This window comes from Coturnix japonica, chromosome 11, assembly GCF_054131305.1.
Source record: "Coturnix japonica strain WE chromosome 11, WE-NBRP24, whole genome shotgun sequence".
Lineage (NCBI taxonomy): Eukaryota > Metazoa > Chordata > Aves > Galliformes > Phasianidae > Coturnix > Coturnix japonica.
Window position 1 is genome coordinate 13,209,126 of NC_140673.1, and position 27,206 is coordinate 13,236,331.

At 37.6% G+C, this 27,206-nt stretch overlaps 1 protein-coding gene across 17 annotated transcripts in view; it reads right to left on the reverse strand.

Annotated features, from left to right (window-relative positions):
- PTBP2 (polypyrimidine tract binding protein 2) overlaps positions 1-26,585 on the reverse strand; it is a 41,792-nt gene extending 15,207 nt beyond the window's left edge. For 8 of the 17 annotated variants that reach the window (XR_014932712.1, XR_014932713.1, XR_014932710.1 and 5 more), the window contains exons 1-7: positions 26,495-26,585; positions 24,983-25,013; positions 13,851-13,926; positions 3,343-3,515; positions 2,801-2,944; positions 545-709; positions 362-472 (exon numbers count right to left, since the gene is read on the reverse strand). Coding sequence is in view for 11 of the 17 variants with exons in the window: in XM_015870350.3 (XP_015725836.2) it covers positions 362-472; positions 545-709; positions 2,801-2,944; positions 3,343-3,515; positions 13,851-13,926; positions 24,983-25,013; positions 26,495-26,502 (708 nt within the window). In the remaining 6 variants the exon portion in view is untranslated. Of the gene's footprint in view, positions 1-361; positions 473-544; positions 710-2,800; positions 2,945-3,342; positions 3,516-13,354; positions 13,500-13,850; positions 13,927-24,982; positions 25,014-26,494 lie in introns of all 17 variants that reach the window. The other 9 variants (XR_014932714.1, XR_014932715.1, XM_085511245.1 and 6 more) reach the window with 3 other exon arrangements.
- Positions 26,586-27,206: the final 621 nt, after the last annotated feature.

The following is a 27,206-nucleotide window of genomic DNA, read 5'->3' on the forward strand; positions in this document are numbered from 1 at the left end:
ACAGACAGCACATGAATGTTAAAGAATACAAAGTAATTCTATTTAACCCTTAAAAATCAGAATAAAAAATTAGATAAGTGTATACACACACACACAATCTAGTCGTCGCCTTTGGTTTACTTTTCTTGTTGTCATGGATGTACACATATCATTATCATTTAATTCAAAATGTCTGGTCTTGATGACATGCTATTGATCTTCGTCCAATTTATATAAACTCCCCTTTTTTTAAAAAAATTTTCAAAGATTTCTCAAAACTGGAGGAGGAATATTACAACTATAGTAGTCAGCATTCTGTTAACATTGTACAAACGTCTAGAGCACAGAAACATACCTACCCTTAAAAGAAAACTATACTTACTAGTTTTGCTTGCTGTGCATTCACTGGATCACCGTACTGGAGTAAAGCTTGAAACTGGTTATTCTTTGTGAATGTGATTATCTTCAATACAGCACCAAATTTAGAGAATATCTGTCAAAAACAAAGTTTTATACACATGTTCCTGCTAATTACAAGGTCAAATTAAAATGAAATTTTTCTTACCTGATGAAGAACATCCAGGGTTACAGGATAGTACATGTTGTCAATAATTATTCTAAGCACCGGACTTTGAGCTGGAGTAACTGCACTCTCACTAACAGTGGTCCCACTTATAGGAGCATTTGTTGCCTGCACAGCTGTCACTGCCTGAAGAACAGCTTGGGCCCGCTTGAAAAGAAAATAACAAAGATTTTACTATCTCAAGACAATAGCTAGAAATTAATTAGTAAGTCACATGATTATTCAGAAAACAATGAGGCAGAATATAAATGTAATGCACTCCAATCTATGAGAAAATAAAAACAAATTCATAAATTAAGCCTTCAAATAGCACAAATATCAATCTGCCCAGTAACAAGCTTATTGTTCTACTATTAACAATAAAAAAATAGGATTTTGTGGATGTCAAAACTCCTTACAAACTTCTAAAGGGGAAAAAAGTGCAGAAGCCAGTAATTATTAATCTTGTTATTTCAACGGTCTGTATTACAGCTAATATTCCATTGCCACTTTAATTATGTGGAAAGCTCTGTGACAAAGGGAAAATGCTGAATACAGCCAAATTTCTCTGATGTAACACAAAGAAATAATGAAGAAGATTGACAGCATCAGAAAGTAGTATTCACAGAAAGGTAAACAACCTGGCGCCTGCTTTTCACCCTTCTTACTAAAAAGAGAAATAGAAAATCCTCTTCCACAATGGGCACTTCTGTTTCCTTCTGTTGTTATTTGGTTTTATTGTTTTTTAAGTAACAGAAACAGGTTTTAGAAATTCAAAGGTTTATGATGACGTCACAAAAATGTGTCTACATAGCTGCTGCCAAAACTGGAAGTATCAGAAAGATAACTTTCTTCCTGAGAAAAAGAAACGTACTGAGTGAAAAAAGGGGTTCCAGTTACTACTTCCATTAGAACAGCCGCATGAAACAAAACAATACAAAACAAAGTGAGCACACCAGGCAAAACGAGTAACGCCCATTCGAGTAAGTCAATGCATTATTTCAGAGGTATCAGAGTTACCTCAGTTTCACATCCCACAACCTACAACAATGCTCCTCAAACTGAAATGAATCAATTTGATAAGGAACGATTAAAGACTTGATGAACTCTCGCTGAGAAAACAAAATTTAACTCTGCACTTAACAATAATTACTGTAATTCTATAAAAATGCCTTTTGATAAAGATGTTTTTTTCCTCCCCCAGCGTACGAAAAACAGAAATTTCAGGCTGTTCAGACCTTTGGCTGAGTTGTATAATTATTTCCTACTCTGTCTGCAAGCACAGAAGCAGCACACCAATTAACATTCATGTCATTAAGTGATTGGAGAATGCTGAATCGTGCAACCTACAGAACCGAAACTTGTGGCGTTACTTTTAACATACAGCCCTTGACAGCACTATTCACATATGCTTACACATCATACTTCACTGCACTGAAGTTAGTGTAAACACACGATGGAGTGAAGGAATGTACATGACTTAACATTCTCAAAAAAGGGTAATCTATAGAACAAATACAACAGTGAGCATTTTTTCAAGAAAGTTCTAAAAAACTACATTTAGGATTTACATAAACAGACACTTTCAAAGATGATTGAATGAAAACAATCTTGAAATAAAATAAAAAAGGTCATCACATTAGGAAAACTTATTTTGCAACATCACTATTTTTGCTAATTTTCCTATTGGAAAAAAAACAAAACATTTCTGTACTAGAAACAGGTATACATACGTACCTTTCTTTGAAAATAGGTTCTGCAGAGGCAAAATCTAAATATTTTTTCTTTCTGCTAACACGCACATTTATCTCTGCACTGAGCATTAATGTGTTCTTTGGGAACAGCAGATCACAGAAGAAGAGCCCACCAGTGCTAGCAGAGTAATCATTCAAAGCACTGAAATGTAGGCATTCACATTACTCATTATCACCAGGGAAATTTAAAGAGATTAACATCTCAGGTGTCAGAATTAAAAAGTTAATTTTCTCATTCTACACTTTCTAAACTAAGATGTAAATCTGTGAAAAATATTCAAATTAAAACATCTTCACAATCTTTTCTTTTACGCTAAGTAAATTCATCCTAATTGAAGGATCACATTGAAAGCAAATCTTCATTACCAAAACCACTGGAAAAACTACAGTAGTATCTGAATGTGGGCAAAAGTAGACTTAAATAACAGGTATTCTTGACTGATGCGGTATATTTGTCACACACCCCACTGTCTACATTTCTAATACCATGTAATAGCAAATATACCTGGTTCAGTGTATTATCAGTCTTCAGTTCTTTATGATTGGAATACTGGATATAGATAGGTTGGTTACGAAGATGAGGCGTCACAGCTGTATAGTAATTAACCATTGTGATAGCTGCTTCTTCTGTTGCAAGTTCCAAAAAAGCCTGTAAAATCAAGTTAAACAGGTAAATTTCAAGTAGATAAAATTTGTATTAGAAGCAGAAGACATAAGAGGTCTAAGAACACATTTTCCCAAACATAAATCCTTAGAAGATGTCATCCTCCAATTACCAACTTTATTTGCTAAACCACTTCATCTTCAAAACATCATCTGAAGGAATGCAGAACCGCGTATTTAACTTACAGTATTTATCCTACTTCCTATTTTAGTTAGCTGTTAACCAATCCACATTCCCAAACAGAATTTACAAGACAGCACAAACTGATTTAAAGAAAGAAACAACTGTTTCTTTCCTCATTACGACTTACTGTTGTGTGACTTATTTCAATAGTATTTTAACAGCATATTTTGAAATGAGAAAGAAAAGCAACAACAAATTACCTGATTTTTCCCTTTCAGCATCAGGATGTTGGTTACCTTACCAAAAGGTAAGCCTAAAGCAATAACTTCTGTTTCCGTCACTTCCCCAGGCAGTTTTCTGATATGAAGAACACGAGAAGGAGCCCCATCCATTTTATCTTCACTTTTGAATTTCTTGTTGTCATTACCATTAGCTGAAAGACACATTAAGACTATTTGAAGACTTTACTGACACTGTTAGCATTCCATTTAAAAATGCTTTTTATTATAAACATAAGTTTTAGAAGAATCGCCTTCTGGTCCTGTCTAAAGAAAAATGGGAGTGTTTAGAACAGATTCTGAAGGGGCAGCTAGAAGAACATGAAGAAATTGTCACACATCCACAAGAAAAGGATCTGACAGCATTGGCTGACAGTGAGATGAGCATGAGCCAGCTGAGCGCCAAGTGGCCAAGCAGGCCAATGGCATCCTGGCTTCAGTACCAGAAGCAGTGCAGTCAGCAGCACAAGGGGGGTAACTGTCCCTCTGTATGCAGCACTGGTGAGATTACACTATTAAGTACTGTGTTCAGTTTCAGACTCCTCACTAAAAGAAAATCACTGAAGCCCTGGAGCATGTTCAACAAAGCTGGTGAGGGGTCTGGAACACAAGTCTTACTAGGAACAGCTGAGGGAACGGGTTTGTTTTGTCTGGAAAACATGAGGGCCAGAGGAGACCTCACTGCTCACTAAAAACTGCCAGAAAAGAGGTGGTAGTAAGGTGTAAGTAGGCCTCTTTTCCCAAATAACAAGCAACATGATGAGAGGTGAGGGTTTAGGTTGGATATCAGGAAAAATTTCTGTTCCAAAAGAGTGGTGAGGTATTGGAAAAGGGTGCCCAGGGAGGAGGTAGTCAACAGCCCTAGAGGCGTTCATGAAAAAGGCAGATGTGGCACAGAAGCGGCACAGATGACTTAGCGGGCATGGTGGTGATGGTTGGACTACATCTAGATCTTTTCCAATCTTAATGATTCTACAATACTTGAAAGATGGACTGTTCAAGGATACCCCAACAGCTGTTTGTGATAACTCATTTCCTCATCAAGATGAAAAGCACAGACAATTTTTTTCCACCTCAATTTCTGTGACGTATCATGTAAAGCTGTGTAAGAATACTAATTAAGACTCAGAAGGACTGCATAAGAACTGTAAAGTAGTTAGAGGTAAACTAGTTCTGTTTTTTGCTTTGTTTTTATCTTGAATGGAAACAGACAGCAACGGAATAAAGTAACTACAAATACTACTAGCGCCAGGCACAAAGTAAAAAAGTTAAAAGAAAATTTATTGATGCAAATACAGAAGTCGCTAATGCTAAGAAGAACCATTATGAACCATGGGCTTATCCATAAGAAAGACCATGCAGTTAACAGGGAGGGAAGAGCAAAACAAGTATTTCTACTATAACAAGGAAATAAAAATAATAATATAAAAAAATCATATCGTACAAAGCTCCACGAGACAGTTTTGAATGTTTTCCAGAATTCTTTGCACAGAATTCCAATAAAATTCACAAAAAAAGAACTCAGGCCAGAACATATGAAATAAAGAGCCACATGGATGGAAGAAGTTCTGCTTTGAAAAATATGTTAAGAAATATTTACTTACTTCAGCTATATGGTAATAAAACTATTGCCCATAAATATGTCACTGAAGTAACATAAAGGATTGAAAGCTAAAGCACAGAACTGTCTTAAGATACAAGGACACTAATGAATTAATGTTGAAAATCAGAACACATTTGGATATGACGAAAACAAGCATTAAGACTTCCTTTTTTGTATTTCTGGCCATAAAATATGCAGTGATATATTCAATCTTTCATTTCATCTTTCAAAATCCACTCAACAACTACTTACTCTTCTAAAAAAGAAACTAAAAACAGTCCTGTGACTAGAAGAAATATATATCTTATTATTAGGGTTCAAATTCATGGGTTGATGAGGATTAAAAATAAATAAATTTATTAACAGGACCAACTTTATTTACTAACTAAAAAATCAGAAGAAATAAGAGGAAGTGGGGAAAAAAAAAACAAAACAAAAAAAACCCAACAGTGAGCATTTGTATTAGATTCTCCAAAAGCCTCACCTTCGTAGGAAAGCCAATGGCTGTGATTTCCAGAGAGAAGAGAATAAAGAAATTTTCAATTATCACTCAGCTGTAACTGCAGAATGCAGCTCAGATTTTATGTCCAGGAAAATTATTTAGACCTAATCTGATCACTTGCATAAAAATATTTCACTCATATGTGACTAAATTGAGAACAGTAAGTTATACTAAAGGTACACCTAAATTAAAATTAAGAATTTAAGCTCTTAACTTAGTTTGCCTACACCACGACAACTCAGTCAATGTTAAAAACAGAGAATGGAATCAATTCATTTTTAGAAGCCAAGAATATCCACGTTTCAATTCTGGATCCAAACAGCCAGACCAAGTAACATATTTCACAAACATCCCAACACTTCCATCCAAACAGGCAAACTCCAGTTCTCTGGCCAAAGCTACAAACAGTTCCCATTTTCAGTAAACACAGTCATTTCCTGTGTTTTCACTACTGGAAGTGATAGGAAAGGAAAAAGAAAAGATCCGTCCATCGCAAATTATTACTACTACTCTCTTACATCTTTTCCTAACAGCTAAACTTCCTGTTGTAGTTCAGTGTTTCTGCTTTCCAGGTTCTTATACCACGGAAGATTTTCTAAGACTTTTTTCTATTTGTTCTAGAAAACAACAAAAACCTTACACCTTTTAAATTGATCAGAATTGAGGGGGTAGTAAGTATCCAACAGATACTGCTAGGAGAGGATGAATGCAGTAAGACACATTTTCTTTTTCTCTGCTGCCACATATCAAGACTATGGCTTGGTTTCACACATGTGGAGATTTGGGGAATAAATATCCGGTTTCAGAAGATAAAAAGTAGATAAAAATATGGAAATTAATACACACAAAAATATACAGGGTAACACACTAAAGAACGCAAGACAAAACATGGGCAGCCACTCGAGGACCTCTGGCAATAGTGCTACATAAATGCAAGTAAGTCTGACAGAGCCACTGATTTCCTACTGGCAGGAGCATACTTCAGATACTGAAAGCTGAACTGATAAAATTCACAAAACGAAGCCACAAGAATTTACCCCAAAATGTTTAATATCAGATAGAAGATGGAAAAAAAAAATAAAAAATTAGTCACTGTTGCTTTTCTTGAACATAGAAAAGCAGCTTTTTTTGTAATCTTCAATTATCCAGCCAGTATAGCTTAACTCAAACTTCCTACTTCAATAAGGGCAGTAACAAACTCTGTCATATACTAAACACTTGTGTACACAGATGTGAATTTTCAAAACATCTGTCAAACAATGGAATTATCTTTTAAGACAAATAGTAACGTTCCTTGCACCACATGAAGCATCTCTCCCTAACTTTATACACTCTCTTATGTAACTACACTTGGTACAGAAAACCAGTTTTTAAAACATGGAAACACTATTTGTTCAGAGCCACTGAAAGGTAAACTGATGTTAAAGCACCAACTTCATTCTTTAGCAAATAAACAAAAAACCAAACCCCAAGCACTGAGAAGAACATTATTTATATAGTCTGTTTTCTGACACAAGACAATGTGAAAGATGCTTCTGGAAAAAGACAAAACTGCAGAAAACTGGGAAGGGACAATCTCAAAAGCCAGCTAATAACTACTACCAAGATAGTGCTATTGAAGTGGAAGCTTATTGGCAAGAAGCTAATTCACCAAATGAATAAGAGCTATTCTGTAATAGCCACTGCACTGATGCAAAGTCCTCTTTAGTTTGTCAACAAAAAGAGAAAGAAAAATCCAGTTTCCATGCAACATCAGTTGGCAAATTCTAAGCAGAATCTTGCCTCTACGTAAGGCATTCAAAAGCATTATTCACCAATCTAAACTGAATCCTGCAGTCTAAACATAATTGACACATAAGCCATATCCATACTGCACAGAAAACCAAGTCATGGAAATTGAAGGCATAAGATCTGACAAAGCCTATGAATGGGCATTATCTAAGCAATCTGCATTCCCCGACATTTATAGTTAGAAACTTCTCTTTTATTAAAACAGGACTGAAAACCTATATGAGCTGCAAAATGAAGCATAAGGTACACAAGTTAAGTCCATGGCATTCAATCATTCAAGCTTTAAAGATTCAATGTTCACAGGTAGTTTCTACAGAAAAACAAATTCTAAAGTTCAACGCAACTCTTATACAAGAACAAGTAATGTTTCCTGCTGAGAACTAATATTGGAAACACTAAGGAATTTTTCTTTGCACACTTCCTCCCCTACAAAAAGGCACAGAAATACAACCTGAAATGTTCTGAAGCCAAAATACAAGAGTTGGAAAATATACACACTGTTTTACCTTGAAGATATACAGTCCTATGTTTTGTGTGTGTAATTTTCTATGACAAGAACTGTAATGAATATTTACTCTAGAAATTAAGAGCTACTGCAGCAAAATATTCTTCTTCATTCATTCTCCTCTAAGGTTCCTCCTCTCACATTCACAATTTCTCCCTGTACAGAAATTGCTCAGGGCAAAGATCTGGCATACAATAAGGTTTAACTTCTTTCTTTGACATGAGGGAGTGGAGGGGGGTGGGGGGGAAGGTTAACTATAGATCTTCTTATACCTGCACGAGCAGAGATAATTGATAAACCTGATTTCTGCACAAGTTACCCTGGATCACAATCATCACTACACCCCAATAACCAACTACAAGAGAAATTTAAGTATTTGCGCTTTCTTGGAACAGTTATTTTATCTTCCAGTACAATCACTTCATATAAAAAGCCAGGATACTTCCTAACAGATATATTCATAGTTGCTGCTAATGTCAAAAATATTTGTATCACCTATGTTGAATACACAAAACTCAATGTTAAGAAGTAGCATCAGGTATATATCCATATAGAACATACTTGACTAAAAGAAGGCAATGGAATTATGAAAATATTTAGTTTAAAATCGTGGATTCTCCCCAGACAGAAAGATCAAGTATTGCGGTGGTTACTGAAAACAACCACCTGTATAAAGCAATGAAAGAAAACCACCAAAAGAAAGGCTGGAACACAAAGAAACCACCACAGCTATTTCTGAGGTTTTCCTAAGTGTATGCACCTGTCCTGATACGGATGACAGAAGATAGAAAGAGAGGATCTTTGGAAGGATCAAGTGAGAGACTTGCTGCAAGAGTCAACAGATTCCTAAAAAACGGAAAATCAGATTCTTGTTTTTCATACAGATACCTCAGAATCCAAGCTAAAGATAAAATCTGGAATTCAGAACGCTTGAAATGAAGGAAATGGAGTCTATAATGCATATGAAAAGAAAAAAAAAAAAAGAAAAATTATGAGATTAAATTCTGTAAAGCTTGCATATTTTTATTCTAAAATTGCAGGATACACATTCTATGCTTACTCTGTCGGGCTTCTGTTGTTTTGAGGATCTCTAGGGAGACAGGAGTATGGTTGAGCATTGACTTAAAACTATGCTATACCTTATTATCCTTACCCTGCCAGGCCAGTACTGCATTGCACAAATCATATTCCTTGTATGAAGCATCCCATCAGTAATAACAGCTGGAGCCTTAGTCCAGATACAAGCCACAAGACAAAGGAAAATCCTGACCAAATAGTACTGAAACTAATCCTAAACTACAAAGAATTTTGCCCATCAGCAACGTGAGTTCAAATAAATAACCCACAGTCAGGCAGATAAAAGATTATCTATATCGATGTTAATTAAGACCTAGAACAAGTGCATCCACATTCAGTCTGCTGCTGTTTCAAAATCTACTGATTGTTTTCTAACTATAATGCAGTTCTAATGTGGTATATTGGCTGTTGGAAGTTGCACAGGACCATCCAAAACAAACGTCAATCACCCCTGCCCTTAAGAAAAATAAAAATACTATGGCTAGAGTGCAGTGCAACTGAAATGAAATAAAAGCAAATTACAGCATAAGGATGCAGATAGAAAAAAAAGGAATTCATTCTAATAGCTGTATTCTCTCTCTCCCATCCGGAGATGTGGTTTTAGCTGGTTGCTGGTGGTGGTTTACTATTTTCTTTGCTATCTACCTCCTAAAGTTTCTTAATTTACAGAAAGATATAGTGTTCAAGCATTCTGTGCATTAACATTCCGGTTGTCCACACACAAATGTCTACCTGAGTCTACTCCAAAAGCAATGCGTCCTCTTTTGTTATGTTGGTAATGGTGCAGTGGAGTTAAAACACACAAACATAAATAATAAAAGTGATAGTAGATATAAGAAAAATACACTTTTGTTCATCTTTTGTCTTTGGTAACTTTCATAAAACTCTCCTAAAATTCACTTTTTATCTATACCCCTTTAGAACTTTTTTCTTTTGTAGATTTCAGAAACACAGTTCATGGCACGAGCACCTTCATACACACAGCTGTTCCTAGAACTTCCATTGAGTAGCCCTCCACCTGAAAGAAAGAAGTCACACAAGAAGTTTGGCATAAAAGTAACCCCTCATAGAGGAAATAACCTTTGTAGTTCTTCTGAAAAAGGGACTTGATTCTCTTAGAAGTTGAAGAATAGTGTCAATAAGATATTCCTTATATATCCAGGCTTCAGCTCTTGTTTCTCAGAATCCTGCTATCAAACTGTACTTCAGTTTACCTAAACTGTCCTTCAAGTCATTGCTGCTGTGTTCACGAAGAAACAAATTCAAGGTTCTCACAAGAAGGTTACTTACGCTCTTCTAGGATATGAGAGATGAGCATGATTATGATAGAAAGTCAAAATGGATTCAGCACTGAAAAGCTAAAAGAAAACACTAACAATGCAAGGCCTGTGATTCTGCAAATTCAACATATCAATGCCAGCTGACGATAAAATATGCTTTATAATAGACATGTTTAAATGAATTTCCTCACAGGTAAGAACAGTAAATAACTGCAGATGCAAGGAGTCAAGAGTAAGCAGTAAGAAAATCTCACAAAGTCATGCTCATTTATCAAAGGCTGCCTTCCTTTTGAGGTAGCTCTTTTACTGAAGATACACCAAGTACTTAAGTTAGTAACTTGCAGTAAACCATAAAGGGAAGTTGGAAGTATGTTATATTACCTACACAGTCTTGAAGATGGGTAACGATGACCAAGCTGTTCAGAAATTGTTCGAGAATAATAACTTAAACTCTCAGCAATTTCTTTGAACAACAGTCTAATATGCATCAGCTTTCCTTAATTTCATACCATTTAACCAATTATCAGTGGCTCACATTATCAAATAAATGTTAATGCAACAATTACACCAATGCAAAACCAATGCCTATCCAACAATTTTGCAAGGCTTTTTTCTTTTTAAATGATCCTGCAAAGGAGAAAGAAGGAACACATCTTTCATGCCTTTAAGAAAAATAAGCACGAGAATCCTTTTAGGAGCATTAAACTACAGTACTTTATCTGAAAGAGAGTTGAATATTAAAAAAATTCTCATGGGACTATTACTATGATAAAAGAATAAGATAATCATTTTTAGAAACCTCATGTCGAACTTTACCTCTAACCACAGAACCATCAAAGACAGCTCAATTCAACAGAAAGTGACAACTTCTGTGAACAGGTCTTGTTTGGAGAAAAAAGTTTTTAAAACCACTGCTTAGCAGCAACAGGTCTGAGGCAAATTGTTTTATAAGAAGTTTGATATATCTTTGCAGCGTGGATTTCAAAAGAAAGGAGGGAACAATTCACAAGTTTTTCTTCTAAATTTAGGCCTCTTAGAGCAATGCTGTTTTCTGGATTGCATACTTTTACCAATGAGGTTCACAGCACAGCATCTGTTCAGAAAGTATCATGGAATCTTATGTTGAAAACATCAATAACTAAACCAGAGGTTTCTATGTATTGCAAAAGAAAACCAACAATGGACAGGTCTCATAAAATGACACCAAACTCCAAGCAGGCATTAAAGAGTTACAGAGTAGGTCAGTTTCTATGAAATGCCTCCTTTACCAAGACCTTAAGCAATGACTACAGAGTCTCTCAATTAGGCCCTGGAAAGCTACGATGGCTCAGCTAGAGCTGAAAAATCCTTTTCACTGATGTTTTAAATTCATTTACTGAAAAAAATATAAGAGAACTGAAGTAAAAGGAAGGCATTAGTTTGGACATAACGAATGTTTCAACCCATCTGGCTTCAGGAGACAGGTACAAAAAAAATTAATGTACAAGTTTCCATTTCAGACCCAATCATTTCTGCATCTGAAATTGTAAAAGAAACCCATGCAAGTCTAGAAAACGTACCTTCCAGGTTCCTAATAAATGAGACAGATATAAGAACATACACATACTGGAATAACACCGAAATGTTGATTTAACCTGCTCTACAGAATCTGTATGCTATTTAACCAAAGTAGGCAGAATAGAAGCTTGAACATAATGCCAAAAAACTGCATGAAAACAAACCTTCCCACATGCCTCTATAGGGAAGGACTTGAATTAAAATATTGCATTTGTGATTGGGGTTTTTTTTTTGTTTGTTGTTGTTTTCTCCTGGGTACTTTTCCAGAATACTCCTTTATACCTAGTTAATATCAAAATTTGTTACAGATACTACAGGAACTTATCTCAGACCACTGCCGGCGCATAATGAGATCTTTTTTTTTTCTTCTTGGAAACCACTTACAGTTTTGGATGCCTAGAAACCTACCAAGAGGTTTGGCTTGTATAAAACAGAATCAGTTTGTTTGGAAACTGTCTCCTAAAACCAAGATGGAAGGTAGGAGAATTTGCATCATTAAACACAAACTCATCCATCCACATTATGGAATCAAAGCCATTTTTTCCAAATAACTCCCAAATGAGAAAAACTCACATTACAAGCATTAAGGCTTCTTAGAAAAGCTTCAGAAAACCCAAACATATAGTTCTTTTCTTACCCCTTTAGCTTTTAACTCTTTTTCCTTTGGATAAATAAACACCCATTTAGCTTTCCCAATTTTCAAGTTCCTCTACAAACACATGGAAGATTTTCAGAATGTTCAGGAAAAACTAGTTTGTCCTGTAAACAATGACATTCCACCCCCATACTCAATGCTCAAACCCAAATGCCCCCCACACAACTCTTAACTCCCTTTAATTGCGTTTTCTCATTTAAGAAAGCAAATTGCTGAAGCAGTATTATCATCTTGGACTACTGAGGACGTAAAGAAAATGGAAAAGATGTACCTGTTTCAGATATAGAAGAAAGCACAAAAAGCATAAGAAATAAGTGTTCCAGGGGCCCTAAAATGACCACAAATACATTGGCTTTCTCTCCTGACACCTGACTCATTTTCCCTACGATGTTCATGATCTACAAATTGCATGGTCATATGACCAACCTGTAAGCTGCTCCAACAGAAAGCAGCTCTTCTTAGCAGTACACTTTAGTGCTGTATCTTGCTAAGATAAGAGTATGAACACTCCAGAATTGAGCGGGGCAGAAACACAAACAGTTGCTTTTTTTCTTGTTTGTACTAAGAATGCAGGAAGAGAACACCCGCTCTGGCAACAGCTGCCATTACAGTATGTTAAATACATAGAGAACCTGTATCCAGAATCTTAACCTTTGTTTACTTTGCTTTTTATCTACTAGTAAATCTGGTACTAACACTGTACATACTGCTCAACTAGTATATACAGGTGAGAATATACATATATTGCACACTAAAACTGTGAACCAAGCAACTATTTGGGAAGCCCAAGCAACACTGATACCATGAATTAATTCCTCTCTATTTCTAAAAAAAAGAAAAAAAGAAAAAGAAGTTAGACGTTCTCAGAGAGAAAAAGCAAGACTGTGAGGTGAGCTCTCACAAGGAAATCAAAGCAAGTTCAAATGTCAGGACCATACACTGCAATGAAAGGCTTTTTATTACGCGCTAATTCCTTAAAAGCCTTTCTATCCAGTAACACCATAGCGGTTAAAGAACAACCTACCATTGAGATTTTAGTGCCACCTCGGACTGAACAAGCAAAGTGTAGTTTACTGCTTTGGCAGTCTAAATGAGAACAGACCAAATTCTCTTTTTTTTGAGTCCACTATAGGGCAGCGTTCTTCCCATAACACCCAGGCTCACAGAAGCTACATGTGAAAAAACAGAAGTCATAGTGAGTTGTTTGCTGTTTACCTTTAACTGGTAGTTCTGATTCCTTACTTTGAAAGCAGCAGAATAAGACAAGTGTAATTTTTCATCCTGTCATCCACCATCAGCGTTCTGTACAGACAACTGAAAGTTGCTCTTTGTTTCATGGGATCACTCTTCTCAGATTCCTGAGGATTTACCCTATATGTAAAGTCACTACAGTCTAATGCATGCCAACAGTTTATCCCTCTATAGCACAATGGGTTCTCATTTCAGTGTTCTCCCCTTGCAAACAGGAAATGAGTCCAAGAATAAATGATAGATTTCTCCTTTGAAAGGGCATCACTTACCAGTAACTACCATGCTGCTCATGTTAGAGTTCGGGCTATTGAGTACACTGCCTGAAAGAAGTTCGTCAGATCCTCTCTAAAAAGAAAGAGACAGTAAGAGATTTTTTTTTCCTCTATTTTGTGATTTTTTAAAGATGATATTAAAAATGTCAGTTTGACAGGGAAAACCTTTAGAACTTAAGCAAGCATAACCAAACCTATTCAGATTTGGCAGACTTTCTCATTTCAGATATGTGCAACAACTTGAAGTCTACATAAAGCAGTATATTTACAAGGCAAACTTTGCAACGAGAGCAGCTCAAGCACAGTTGTTTTACCCACCACCAAAATGCAGCCACCTTAAGACACAACAAGAAGTGCTGAACAATAATTTTCATCAGCACTTCAAACTGTAACATAATTAAATGTTTATGTTAAATTATTACATCCAGATGAAACATCAAGGGAAATCTACACAAATATAAATGGTGAGTTCAGCTCAATTCTAGCATTCCTATTTGGGGGGGAAAAAAAAAAAAGAAAAGAAAAACTCGTCTTCAGAGAATGCTATCGTTGCTCAATCTGGGGACAGTCATTTGTCCTGGAAAATAGAACTTAGGGTAGAAGGTAGCATCTACAGGCAACAACTATAACTCCTAAAATATGACAATTATCACGTAAATGATCGCTTTGAATAGTAGTAGGCCACAAAACAACCAAAGCAGGATTTCTATGGAAAACTTTTCCTCAAATTAGTTACAAGACAGATACTTGGAAAAGCTAAAGAGTCATTTGCTTCTGTCTCCCCTGCTGCTCTCCCCCCTCCCCTTTTTTCTTTTTTTTTTTTTTACTTCTTGTCCAACCCCAGTAGGTCTTTATTTCACACACACACACATTATCTTCCACTTAAAAAAAAAAGAAATTATTAAAACGGAATAAACTTGACAACCTTTAAACATTTTTTATTACATCTTTTCCCACTTCAAAAGTACTTCCTCCACAGCCTTAACACCAATCCACATCACCACTACAATGGAAAAGAGAAAAGAAACCAATTGCAGCTCACCTCCTTTTAGAAGTGAAAGCATCTCATTTAGTTATGGGCACTACAATAAAATCTCCATGCTAGGCAGAAAATGTCCTGCAAAGTACCTCAAAACCACATTCCAAATTAACCTAAGAATACTGTCTGTGCATAAAATCAAACCTTTAGCATTGGAACACAATGTTCTGTGTGTATATATACACAAAAACGGCACCTGACATCCAAAGGTTCTTAAGAGCAGTACGTATGCATACACAGACATTAAAGATGCAATTTCTAGCAACAGCTCTGTAGTATCTTCATGCAGCTTATGGAAGATTCTTCACTCTTAACAACCAACAAAACATGTGCCCATCACATTGCCAACTGACTTCGTCTGAAAATAAATGACAGCTAATACTGAGAAGTCTTCTTGTTCTCAGTGCAAAGTTTTTATCCAACAAGATAGAACTAAGGAAATATGTAACTGGACAGAACTAAGACAGATGTCAGAAAAGTTATGGGAAATCTTTATTAGTCAGCCTAGATTGCTCTGTACTGTTAGTATCATACACTAAAAATCAGTACAAATGGCTACACAAACATTTCTTCTTCCTCTCTAATGGCCCATACCTCTAACACACAGGCAGAGTACCCTAAAGGTCAAGACTGCCAACACTGCTGCTCACTCAGTAATACAACTGTTATTTCTGCTCACAGCTACTCATCCAGCCTTGCTCAAAAGTCCTCATCTCTAGTCTGGAAATCTCAACTCAAGAGGCAGCAGAGACAGAATCCATTCGGAGGTAAGCAAATTAAATTAATTCAGTGGTAAATTTGGTTTTCCCTAATAAGCCAGTCATCAGTTTGCAACAGTACAGCAAATGCTACACAAAGAGCTGAAACAACCCCAGTACTGATGAATGAATGCCCTTCCCAAACCCTACAGGAACTCCACAAATCTAAAACCTACAACTGATTCCAACTGTCTTCAAGAAGTTACCTAAATGAGCAACTTCTAACTGGCAGAATGTAAAATGCCTCCTAAGAAACTCACGATGAAAGCCTGATATGTCTCTTAAACCACAGCAGAAAAAAATCCAAAATCAACACCAAGCCAAATAGAGTGGCTACTCAGTTATGTTTTAAGAGCAATTTTAAAAGTTCTCTTTTCATTTTGAAATGAATTTAACATCTCACGATAACGCTGATGTAGATAGTTATAAGATTTTGTCATTATACTTGAAAAAGTTACAAATTTTGCTTCAGAAGAACACGAGAGTTTCTTACACCAGCACATATTATAAACAGCATTTATTTTACTGTTACAAACCTGGGTTCACCATGAAACCAACAGCATGTGACAGATTTCTGCAAACTCCCATACATGCTTGCTAAGCTTTTGGTAAAACAAATATACCTTATAATGTAAGCAGAGCACACTGTCTTATATACATCGTCACATTTCCCCATAGGTTTGTAAGCAGCATAGAAACCCCTGTACCTCATTAAATATGTAACTTAAACAGCTATGCAGCAAAAGAAGTCACAGTCTACTTGAAAACAGAGTAATTACAGAAATCAAAAGCAGTTAGCTGGCTGTTAATTGCTATTTACTTCAAAAAGGTCTCATAAGATGACAGCTGTTTTACAAAGCAATTTAATATAAGCATTTCAAGTAAGTCAACTGACACTGCTATAATGACATAAGCACCTACAAAATTACAACAGAGGCCAACTTTATTTATTTTTTTTTAAAACATCCATTCAGCAAAGGAAAGATTTTATCAACTTGTGTGTTTGGACCAGTTTTTATGTGTATTTTCTTTTAGAGGGTGATAGGCCAAAAAGGCCTTGCACTCTACTTCAAGGGCAACGTTCTTGTACATGATTTCAGAATTACAGCTCACTTCCCAAGTATCTCGGGCACACAGTAGTCTTATTCTCAAGCACACCACTTCCAATAGTCAAATCATCCAACACGAAGAAACCGTTAAGTTCAGGTCAATTCTATCGAGCGTTTCAGAAACAAGGAAAACAAGCTCACATCTTTGAAGAACGTGGTGAATCAAATTCAATAAAGAATGGAAGATTCAAGAGCAATTTTCACTTAGCTCTTTTCCCCATCTTTGCAAGCTGCTGTGTGTCAAGCAAGTTCGAGACCAAAGATCACAAACACAGATCGACAGAAAAGTCCAAATTTAAGTTTAAAAACAAAAATAAATAAGCCAAACAAACTGAAGCTGCCACATCAACTTCCCTTCCAATCGCAGGCTGCAAAGAAAATTTCCTACAATAGCAACATGATAGAAGCCACTTAAGTATTCATTTTAGAACAGGGAAAAGAGGTTGCAAAGGACAAAAGAAGTACAAACTGCTATTGCAGACTATTAGAAGGTCATCTTCTGAGAGCTTGCCCTCAAGAGCAGGAGTTTTCAATGCCACATCTGTATTCCTACCAACATCAAGACAAACATCAAGCAGTATTGTATACAACCTAAAACATTAACTATACCATAGACATTCACAGACAAATGCTCTGGATTCAATGTCTGCCAAAAAAGTAAACCAGGGAATGGCCAAACCAACTTCTTACAGTCAGAGAACTTGAGATTTCTTGCAGAATCAAAGCCCTCTCAAGGAATGCAATGCTCTCATACCCCAGCCCCTGTCACTAAGTACTTCTGACAGCACGGTGTGGCAATAGCATGTCAATCTATTGGTTGGTTAAAACTGTGCAAATTGGACATTTTCAGAAAAAGAAAAAAGTTGTCCACTCAAGACTGAATATGTATTTCAAAGGAGCTTAAATATACATATAAAGAAATCTTTCAGTACCTTAAATTGAAAATATCATTTCTATATTTCACTTAATTCGTAAAGAAATCTTTTATTAAATACAGTTGTTGCAAATACTCTGGCTCTTCAAATGAACAATTACACTAAGAGAAATAAAAAGCTTAGCAAATGAACCTTCAAGCTCCCTGCTTTAGCAGTTACTGTTAACTCAGAATCCCTCACTACTGGAATTAAATTTATGTAGCTGGACTCCAGATTCCAATCCCTCCACTCCCCCACAGCAGATTACTTGAGACTTCATGCTATCACAAGTTATATTAAGTACCGATGCCATTCCAGGAAGTTGTCACAGTCATACTATCTTTCCGGGCTAATAAAAAGCCACTATTTACAAGTCCTTACCAATGATTTTCCTCACAGTGCTGATGGGACTTCAGTATTTCAAAATCCCCCAAACCTTACTACAGCCACTACTAGCTCCGTTTAAAATGAGGCTAACAAACCACGAAAAAAACACCAAACTTCTCAATTTTGGCCTGAGAACCACCAGAGAAGTTTAGTCTTTCAAGCATCAGAGAATTTTTAACAACTGTTTATAGAAGAGAAATATTATCAGCTCTTTTTCCAATAATCCGAGGCTACGAAGGCTCCAGGAAGAAGTTACAGCTGCACATAACGTGACAAACTCTGAATTATCAGAGGCTTATCAGAAGTGTGTGAACATGCAGGCCCCTTCTAGCACTACAGAGACACTGAACTGATAATACTAGCAAGAATAACCAAACAAACTAACTGCATTTTAAAATGTCATCAGAATCAGCTCCAGTAATTTCTTGACATCCCATTAGAAAACATATACAAAAAAATATTGAAAAAATAGTTCTCCAATAACTTCTGATTCGTAGTATCGAATATGCGGATGTTCCAAACCTCTACCAATGACAGAATGATTTCCCAACCCTCATCCCTCCCCTCTGTGTGAGGGAGCAAAGGAGAACCTGAGCTGTGCAGGAACTTCCCAACAGCCATGGCAAGTAGGGAGATAGCACATGACTTAAAGAATTCTAACAGTACTGTAAAATATTTCATTTCTAACAACATCTGAGAATGATTTAAAAGCAAGACCCAGAAATCTGGCACAATGGGAGACTGCAATGAGAATTCTAACCTAGACAGCAACATCCCACTCCAAAGAGGAAATAGCCAACCTGCCTTACTCCCTATCTTTGCACACTGCTATCAAAACACATACACCAAATTACCTAACGAACAGACTGTTACACGTTTCACATATACAGGATCACAGACAATGTCCTCATCAATGAGGACAGGCCAAACCAAGTCGATACATAAAACCCAAAAGAAATTCACTGCTGCTTCACAGTACTTTATAAAGCACATAATTTCAACTATAAGCTTATTATCTCTTCATCAGAACCCTACATATATGGAGTATGTCTTCACAAGTGCTTAAGAATCCTATTACATCACTTGGCCTTAAATTCCCTATGAAGTAACTGGTTAGAATATGTCTGCCTTCCCATACTTTATCCTCTGTACTTTTTTCCCCCCTGCTTCAATCCTTTTCCATGCTGTAAACAATGTAATGTTGGCTGGGGACATCTCCTAACAATTAACTGAAGTAACGAGTGTACAAATATTAAAGTAAGGACACATCTAGGAGAAAACTAAGTTTGGTTTTTTTTCTTTCAACTATAAGCCCAGCACATGCCACAGAAATTAAATTAAAACACAACACCACAACCAAAAGCATCAGTCCTACCTTCTCCTTAGTCCTAAGCAGTTTGTTTCTATTGCCCTTCCCAACCAATATAAAGTCTATATTGTTACAAGAGCTTATGCAACCATGTCAGATTTGCCCCAAAGATGACATCACTCATTACTGTGTCAGCTCAGCTTCAACCTGGTTAAGTTCTCAAGAAAGGTGTTTGAAGTGGTTATTCAAGCATTTGTGCCTTAGGTGTCACAGAGGCAGGGAAAAGTGGAATGCAGCTTCGTTTGCCTGTGAAAACAGATCTCAGAGCTCAAAGAAACTAGGAAGGCATATGAATGTTGATATTCATCAAGCTCTTCAGACTGGGCAAATGATCACATTTCTCTTCCCAAAGTCCTCTCAATTAATACACGAGTCTAGGGGTTCTTTTACAAAGGAAAAGTGACTTCCAATTTGCAACAGACAACAGAAATTTCCTGTAAGCATTCACAGCATTAATCTTCAATACTTTTATTTTCTCTCCACTTTCAGCCTTTTCTTTTTTTTTTTTAAATTGACATAGTACCCAACCACCCTGTCACCTTAAGAAAAATAAGTTCCGAAAACAAAAAGAAGGAATTATACACTTTTCTGAGAACAAATTTGAAAGCCACCTCCAACAGGGTCCATTTTATCATCATAGACAGCAAGTGTCTTTCACGGTATTGTTTCAGTTGCTTTTGCCATCGAGGACATTCTTTACACACTCCTGCTGAAGAAACAAATCCAGATGCCAGTTCCAGACTTACAAACTTCAATCACAAATCACTCCCACTTCACTGTTAGAACGTTCTGAAAATTTCTACTTACAAGAGCTGCTGTAACAAAATCTTGTTGAATATAAAGTTCAACTGTAAACATCATCCCAGCTAACACAGTTCCTCCAATTCACAGGCAAACAGCTTTTGTACCAATGGCCTTAGCAGAAACTTTGTCTAATCTACTAGCAGCCCAACTAGTATGAGAAACACTAGTTTACAAAAAATAAAACAAATCATCAGATGGCATTTGTCTGTAAGTTTAGCCTAAAGGGAGGCTAAACTTACCTTTTGGTAATTTATTGGAATTTCTAACAGATTATTCCTATGCTTCCTTTTTTAAAGTGTATTATAAACAGCTTAAATAAAAAGACCCGATATGACCAAAATATTTGTTTCCACCATAACGAAGCTCTCCATTATTAATAGTAAAAACTGGTCAGTCTTCTATAATCTCCAAAGAGAAAAGAAGATCTCAGAATTTGAGTTTAAAAAAAAAGAAAAAAGAAAAAAAAAGAACTGAGTATTGCTCAGGGAGTACTTACAAACACTGCTACTCAGGGCTCTCTTATTTCTCTCCTTCAACTTGTGCTGGTTTTAGCGACTGCCCTTCCTCTACAGTGTTAAATTTCAGTAACCAGGAAAAAGAGGGCCTTTGTAATGAACTTGTTGGAAAGCCAACAGAAAGTACTCGTATGCTATGTTCTAACACCGCCTACCCAACCCTAACATTACCAACTAAAACCACTAACAATTTCCTCCTTCCCTAGGCATACTAAAAAGAGATGCTGTGATTCTTGGGGGAAAAAAGATCCTTCTCCCAGATCTTCAAAACAAACCTGCATTTACAATAGCATATGAAGTTTCTTCCCCTATACATAACCTGGGCTGTTCACATTTGGCAGCTGAAGCTCCACTCTTGGCCAGCGTGTAGCCCAAAGCAGTTCTACAGTGTTACAAATTCCCAAATGCTATGTACCAAGTAAATGTATTAGAAAAAAGAACAAAGAAAGAAAACCTTCCCCTCCGCTCCACCCTCCCCCAACCTTTTTCTGCTCATCAGTTAGAGTGTCATAGCCAGACTGACTGCAGACAGCCTGAAACGTGCAATGCTCATCCCCAAATGAGTCACTCAATTGCTCAGGCCACATTCACTGCACAGCTACCCATGCCAATGAGGAGAAAGAGGATATGTTAAGCTGAAGTGGTGCACACTTACAAAGAGAACTATCAATACCAACTAGCAGCTCACCATATAGTTATTCCCTGCATCTCTGTGAGGTACATTCTTTCCATCACAGCTTCTGTGTCTCTAAAGATTTTTGTCATTACTCCTGAGAAAAGACAGATTATATGCTTCCTACATTTCAAAAGGCCTCCACCACTCCAAGTACCAAGTTTACTTAGCCAGATTAAAGCCTCCTAACTATAAGGAGAACACAAGACAGCAACTCTAACTACAGCTGACAGACCTAGATGTCAAAACACCAAAATTGACATTCCTCACTGACTACAGAGATGAGATGCTAATTTGTCCCTGAAACTATATAACTATGGACCACACGTAATAAATACAGAGCAACTAAAACATACACTTAGAAAAAACATTTTATACAACATGACAATTGTCAAAAGCGTACACATAGAAATCTATAAACTTAAGATGTACAGATTCCTTCAAGAAATGAAAACCTGAAGAGGTAACAATCGACACAGTATTACTGTCATTACTGGAAGCCTTAAATCTGTTGTTTTACTCAAAACACTTTACACAAACTGTTTATATACAGTGGGAGTTCACACAGGAACATTTGACACGAAGTTAAATCTCACTATTTTCATATTGCTATCTAAATTGAACTGTAAGGGGTGTACTTTGTGCAAAGGCACGTCATGAATTCTAAGTCAGCCAAACAAGACGCTACATATCAACTCAAGTATGAATTACTTTATATTACGGCCACAAGTCATCTGCATTGATATATTCTAATTCTTCCAGAAAATAAGCACACTGCTCCTCTGACAGATGTTAGCTGGGAAGTATGTTCTCATTACGCATTTGATTTTCGACAGAACACCACATTTACACCACGTAAACCAAGCTTTCAAATAGCATTCATCATTTCTCCACTCCTTCATTCTGCGCTGAATGCTTTCCTCAGCTTTTGGTATTAATTTCTTCTGACTCAGCACACAAATAAAACACTCATGAGTTTGTTGAACAAAAAATGCTTTAAATCAAGCCAACTTGCTTAGCACAAATAAATGGTAATAGCTTTAAATTTAAACAACCTCATTAGAAATTTGCAGTTAGACTATCTAACTGAGAATATTACAAGCAGGCTTTCCCTTTATTTATACTCACCTTGCCTACATGCAGTTCCTAAAGCTGAAACCCCTTTTTCCAATCCAAATCCTGTCTATACTTGTTAACTTCCACTGCTAGCCTTAGCAAACAGGTTTAAAACATAGCTAACAAGCTCACTTTTATGCTTACGAGAGAAGCCTGCCAGACAATAGTTAATACAATTTCCATAGTTGTATCAACAACACTAATGATGATTTTGATAAACTGTATTTTCTAAGAGAAGGGTCACAGTCATTTTCTTCAAGTATAACCAGATATGCCATAGAGCTGCTCAGCATACATACAGCAGGCAAAAAACCTCAAGAAAGTGTAAGGTCACACAAATACCCTCGGTAAGTTGATCATGTGCAAGTACAGGTAAATCCTTGTCTGCTTCTAATGGCTGTCCAATCATGATAAAAGCAGTACTAAAAGAGCATTAAATCTGCTGATGCAAAACCTTGGCACTCAAAAGCTGCTCTCTACCCACTCCCAATATACCCCTAAGAACAGATGACAGCTAAGTTAAAGCCACGTGAATTTTCCCTGTCATAAATACCAACTATTAGGTAAAGCATCCCTCAGCTTTAGAGCGTTAGCTTTATTAACAGCAATGAACATCCACCAGAAAAAAAGAAACACAGAGGTGTTTCCCAATGCTTCCTAGAAAATATGACTAGAGCCAACATCAGACTGCTTGCACAAACTATGAATATAAATTGCTAAGAAATTCCATGTCACATTCTTCTTGGTGTCCTGAGCCAGTTACAGAAGCTCAAGGAGACAGTGCACTTTATCCCACTCATATTTAACAGCTTCCTTCAGAAAACCATTGTCTTTATTTTATACCCTATGCTCCTGCAAACAGATTGTTTTCTTCTACATCAACAATGCCATTTTCACATGACAAAGATCATGCCTTCATATACTTGCTTGCATTTCCCTGTATTTAACTTAATCATTTTCTGGTACACTTCCCTCGCTTTCTTTCTTGTATTACATCCTCAGTTTCTACAGGCAGCAGAAAGCAGTAATGTCATTTGATGTACCTTCATTCATCGCCAGGCTAGAACCTGAAAATATGGATCCAGAGTTGCTCTACACACAAAGTATTTCAGGAATGCTCAAATTTTTCTAAGAGTCTAAGTCACTCATACTAAGAATTGATGCTGAACCAACTTCTCCTGAACTAAGAGCGTCAGAATTTTACGTTCAAATAATACATGGACTGTCTGAAACTGCTTCTTCATTAGAAATGACTGAGAGTGATTTTATGAATTGCTTTGCCACAAAGTTCTTCATGTGGTGCAGTTTATTTCTGAAAGACTTGAATTTAACTGTCAAATACACTCCTACACTTGTAGGCAGTTGACACTGTCCTCCCAGGTAATGGGGAAACAATTTTACTGGTCTATATTTCTGAATGGCACTGAGCTCCCACAGAACTACTTTAATAACTATACTTTTCTTTTGACTCCAAGAGTGATTTATCTGTAGTACTGAACACGCACATGGACCCAGGTAGGCCCAGAACATACAGTTTATTACAACTCCTCCTAGAAGAGAGCTTACTCAAACATAACGTGGGTTCATTTGACACAGTAGCCTCTGCTATCTAAAGACTAATTGTATTATCTAAGATCTAGCCCAAATCCAGCAGAACCACTACTGAACCTGAGCCACGCAGCTTTACTACACAAAACCTGGTTCACCAAGCAGTTCACATAAACTAGCATTTAAGGCAGCTACGTAGTACAAACTCCCCAGACAAGCAGAGACCATTTTCATAAGAAAACTTCCACGCACACCCCTGAAATAGGATTTCTTTCTTACATGCATTAACAATTTAAAGTTCTCGCACAGATCTTTTCATTCTTGTTATTTATCAAACTGTTTTTATTAAGTACTGATCCAGTTCTTGTAAAAAAACCAAACAAAACAACAACAACTGGATACAGAAGTGAAAAAATTAATAACCTACAGGAAACTCCTTATTAAAATAAATATGATAAAAATTCATAACTGAACTTGGAGAGGAAAAGTCAAGCAAAGAAAATGTTTACTTCTGTCTACATAAATTCTAGCACTCATTTTGTTTTGTACTGATAAAACAACTTTTTCTAATTTCAGTGTTAACTGAAAGAGGATGAGGGGAGAAGAAAACAACAAAACACACAAGAAAGCATTGCTTAGAAAAATAATCTGCAAATAAAGCTTTAAAATAGGAATCTGATGGCACTACATTAATTCAGAACTCCTGTTTACTGCCTAGAAAAGTCTTTTGTGTAGGGCCTCCAATTTAGGGATTTTTTGTTAATAAAGCACGTACTGCTGACTAAATATCAGCTGACAATGACTGCTTAAAGTCTTAAAATTTGCAATGACACATGCTCAAAGCAGCTCATTTTGTATCAGCAGTGAACCCGCTTATTTGTTAAGTGCACATCCTACCTTCACACCAACTGCAACATCAGTGACAATGCTGTAAGAAAAAAAAAGAAACATAAGTCAATCAATTTGTTCTCATAAAACCAAGGGCTTTTGTTGGTTTGTTCTGCAACATCAGAGCGATTAGGGATCACATTAGTTAACAACTTTCCCAACCCAGAAAGTGTGGCCAAAGGAAAGAAAAAAAAGTGACAGAATACAGAAACATACAAAAGCTCCACCTGCTCCATTGGCTTCTACAGCGGAGTTCAAAGTTTCATGTAAACATTACTCCAATGCAACACACTACCAGGCAGTACTTTTAGGAAACACGCGTTTCTGGATGACATGAGATCACAAACAGGGTGAAAAAAGGAAGAACTTAAAGTAAACACAAAACTTTTCTCACAAACCCTGTTAACCAGGCATCCAGTTCGACCTAGAGATCTCCTTACAGAAGAAAGTGATAAACACAGGTTTTGAAATGAGCCTTTAGAATTTATTGGCTGGTACTAAAATAGTAGATAGGTATCCTATCTACATGGAACTCTGCAACAGGTATGCCAAGGTACGCCATCCTCATAGACAGTGTAACTTAACACTATGCAATAAAACTCCAAAGGTAGCAGAAAACACCAACAGAAAAAAACTGCAAAATATGAACGTGTAAAAGCATTCTACAGCATAATAACACTCGTGAGTGCCAAGACTCCTTCGTCTGGACTTGGTACTCCCAACATTACAGTCAGAAGTAACCATAATAAGCCTTCCAAACTCTCACAGTTGAAAGGTTACATGCCAAAGGGATCGTTTCTCTGTTTGAGCAAGAACAGACAACTTGTTGGGCATCTGGCAGCAGGCAGGTTCTGTGTTTATACTGATGAAGACAGCACAGAGCAGCTCCCTCCCTCTTCGGGTCCAAAACTTCGGGCCCTGAGCGCTCTGCCTGCCCACCCGCGCTACCCTCCAGACGGAGGGCCTCCCTGCCTCTCGATTCCTCCAGACTTCCCTTCTCTGGCTCCTACAGCCCGTCTCCTACACACACAAAGGCACCTTTCTACCTGGGGAGGGGAGGAAGTCAGAGGGCAAGCGGGTAGTTTCTGAAAACAAAAGATCTCCCGCCGGTATCGCTCCTCCTCCCCATCCTGCTCCAAAACACCCCCAGCGCCTGGGGGAACGGACGGGCCGAGGGGCAGCCGAGGGCAGCGCAGGGGTAGCAGCACACTGTACCCGCCGCCTCAGCAGGGGGGCGGGATCCCACGGCCCGAAGCCCTCGGCTGTGTAAAGCCAAGACCCCAAGAGGGGCCAGCGTTGCGGGGAGGCCGAGTTCCCCCTCCCCATCCCGCGCAGGGCCCCGCACTCCAGTCCTCCCGCAGCCAGTACCCGGCCGTCCCCGTGCCGCCGGGCAGCGGCCGCTCCCACACCCCAAAGCCGCCACGGGACCCGGCGTGCAGAGCGGTGCCACCACCGAGCGAGCGGGCGGCACGGCCGGGCCTCATCCCACCCCCCACAACCAGCGCCGGCCGTCGCTCTCACCCGTCCATCGCCGAGCAGGACAAAGCGCTGACCAGCGGGACGGAGAGCCGCGCAACACGCGAGCACGGAGAGTCTGCGAGAAAATGGCGGCGGGGCCTGCACGGAAATTGCCGAACGTTGCCGAGGGCCGGATTCCGCTCCTCGTCCTTTGCCTCACACGGAGCATGCGCCAGAGTTCCGAGCGGGCGCAGTACGAGTCCATGAAGCTTCTGCCATCAGCTGCCCGGACACTGCCCGGCCGGGGGGGGGGTATTAAACGGACCAGGTTTATCCTCTCCGTGTTGGCATTCACAGCATTGCAGAACAGCAAGTTGCACAACATAGTTAAACACTGTGTTAAACGTATTTCTTACTGCTTGTTTCAAGCTTGCTGCCTAATAATATCCTTTATTATTCGTTAGTTGTCTTCTTAACAAAATAGATGGGTAACTTTCTGTCTTCTCCTAACCATACACCTCCTTCAATTTAATTTTGAGACTCTTTGTAAATTTAACTTCTCCCCTATTGGAAGTCGTTCCATATTTCCAGTAATTCAACTTGCCTTACTCCACACCTTTCCTAATTTTATTCTAGAAGACTGTGACGATCCTCATTATTCGTTACAAACCAAATGCTTTTATATCAGTTATTTTTTCTTGTTGTTTTATTTCTGTTTTTCTATTATTTTTCTGATAAAGCCAGTCTGATTTCCACATTTGAGTGCTGCTAAACA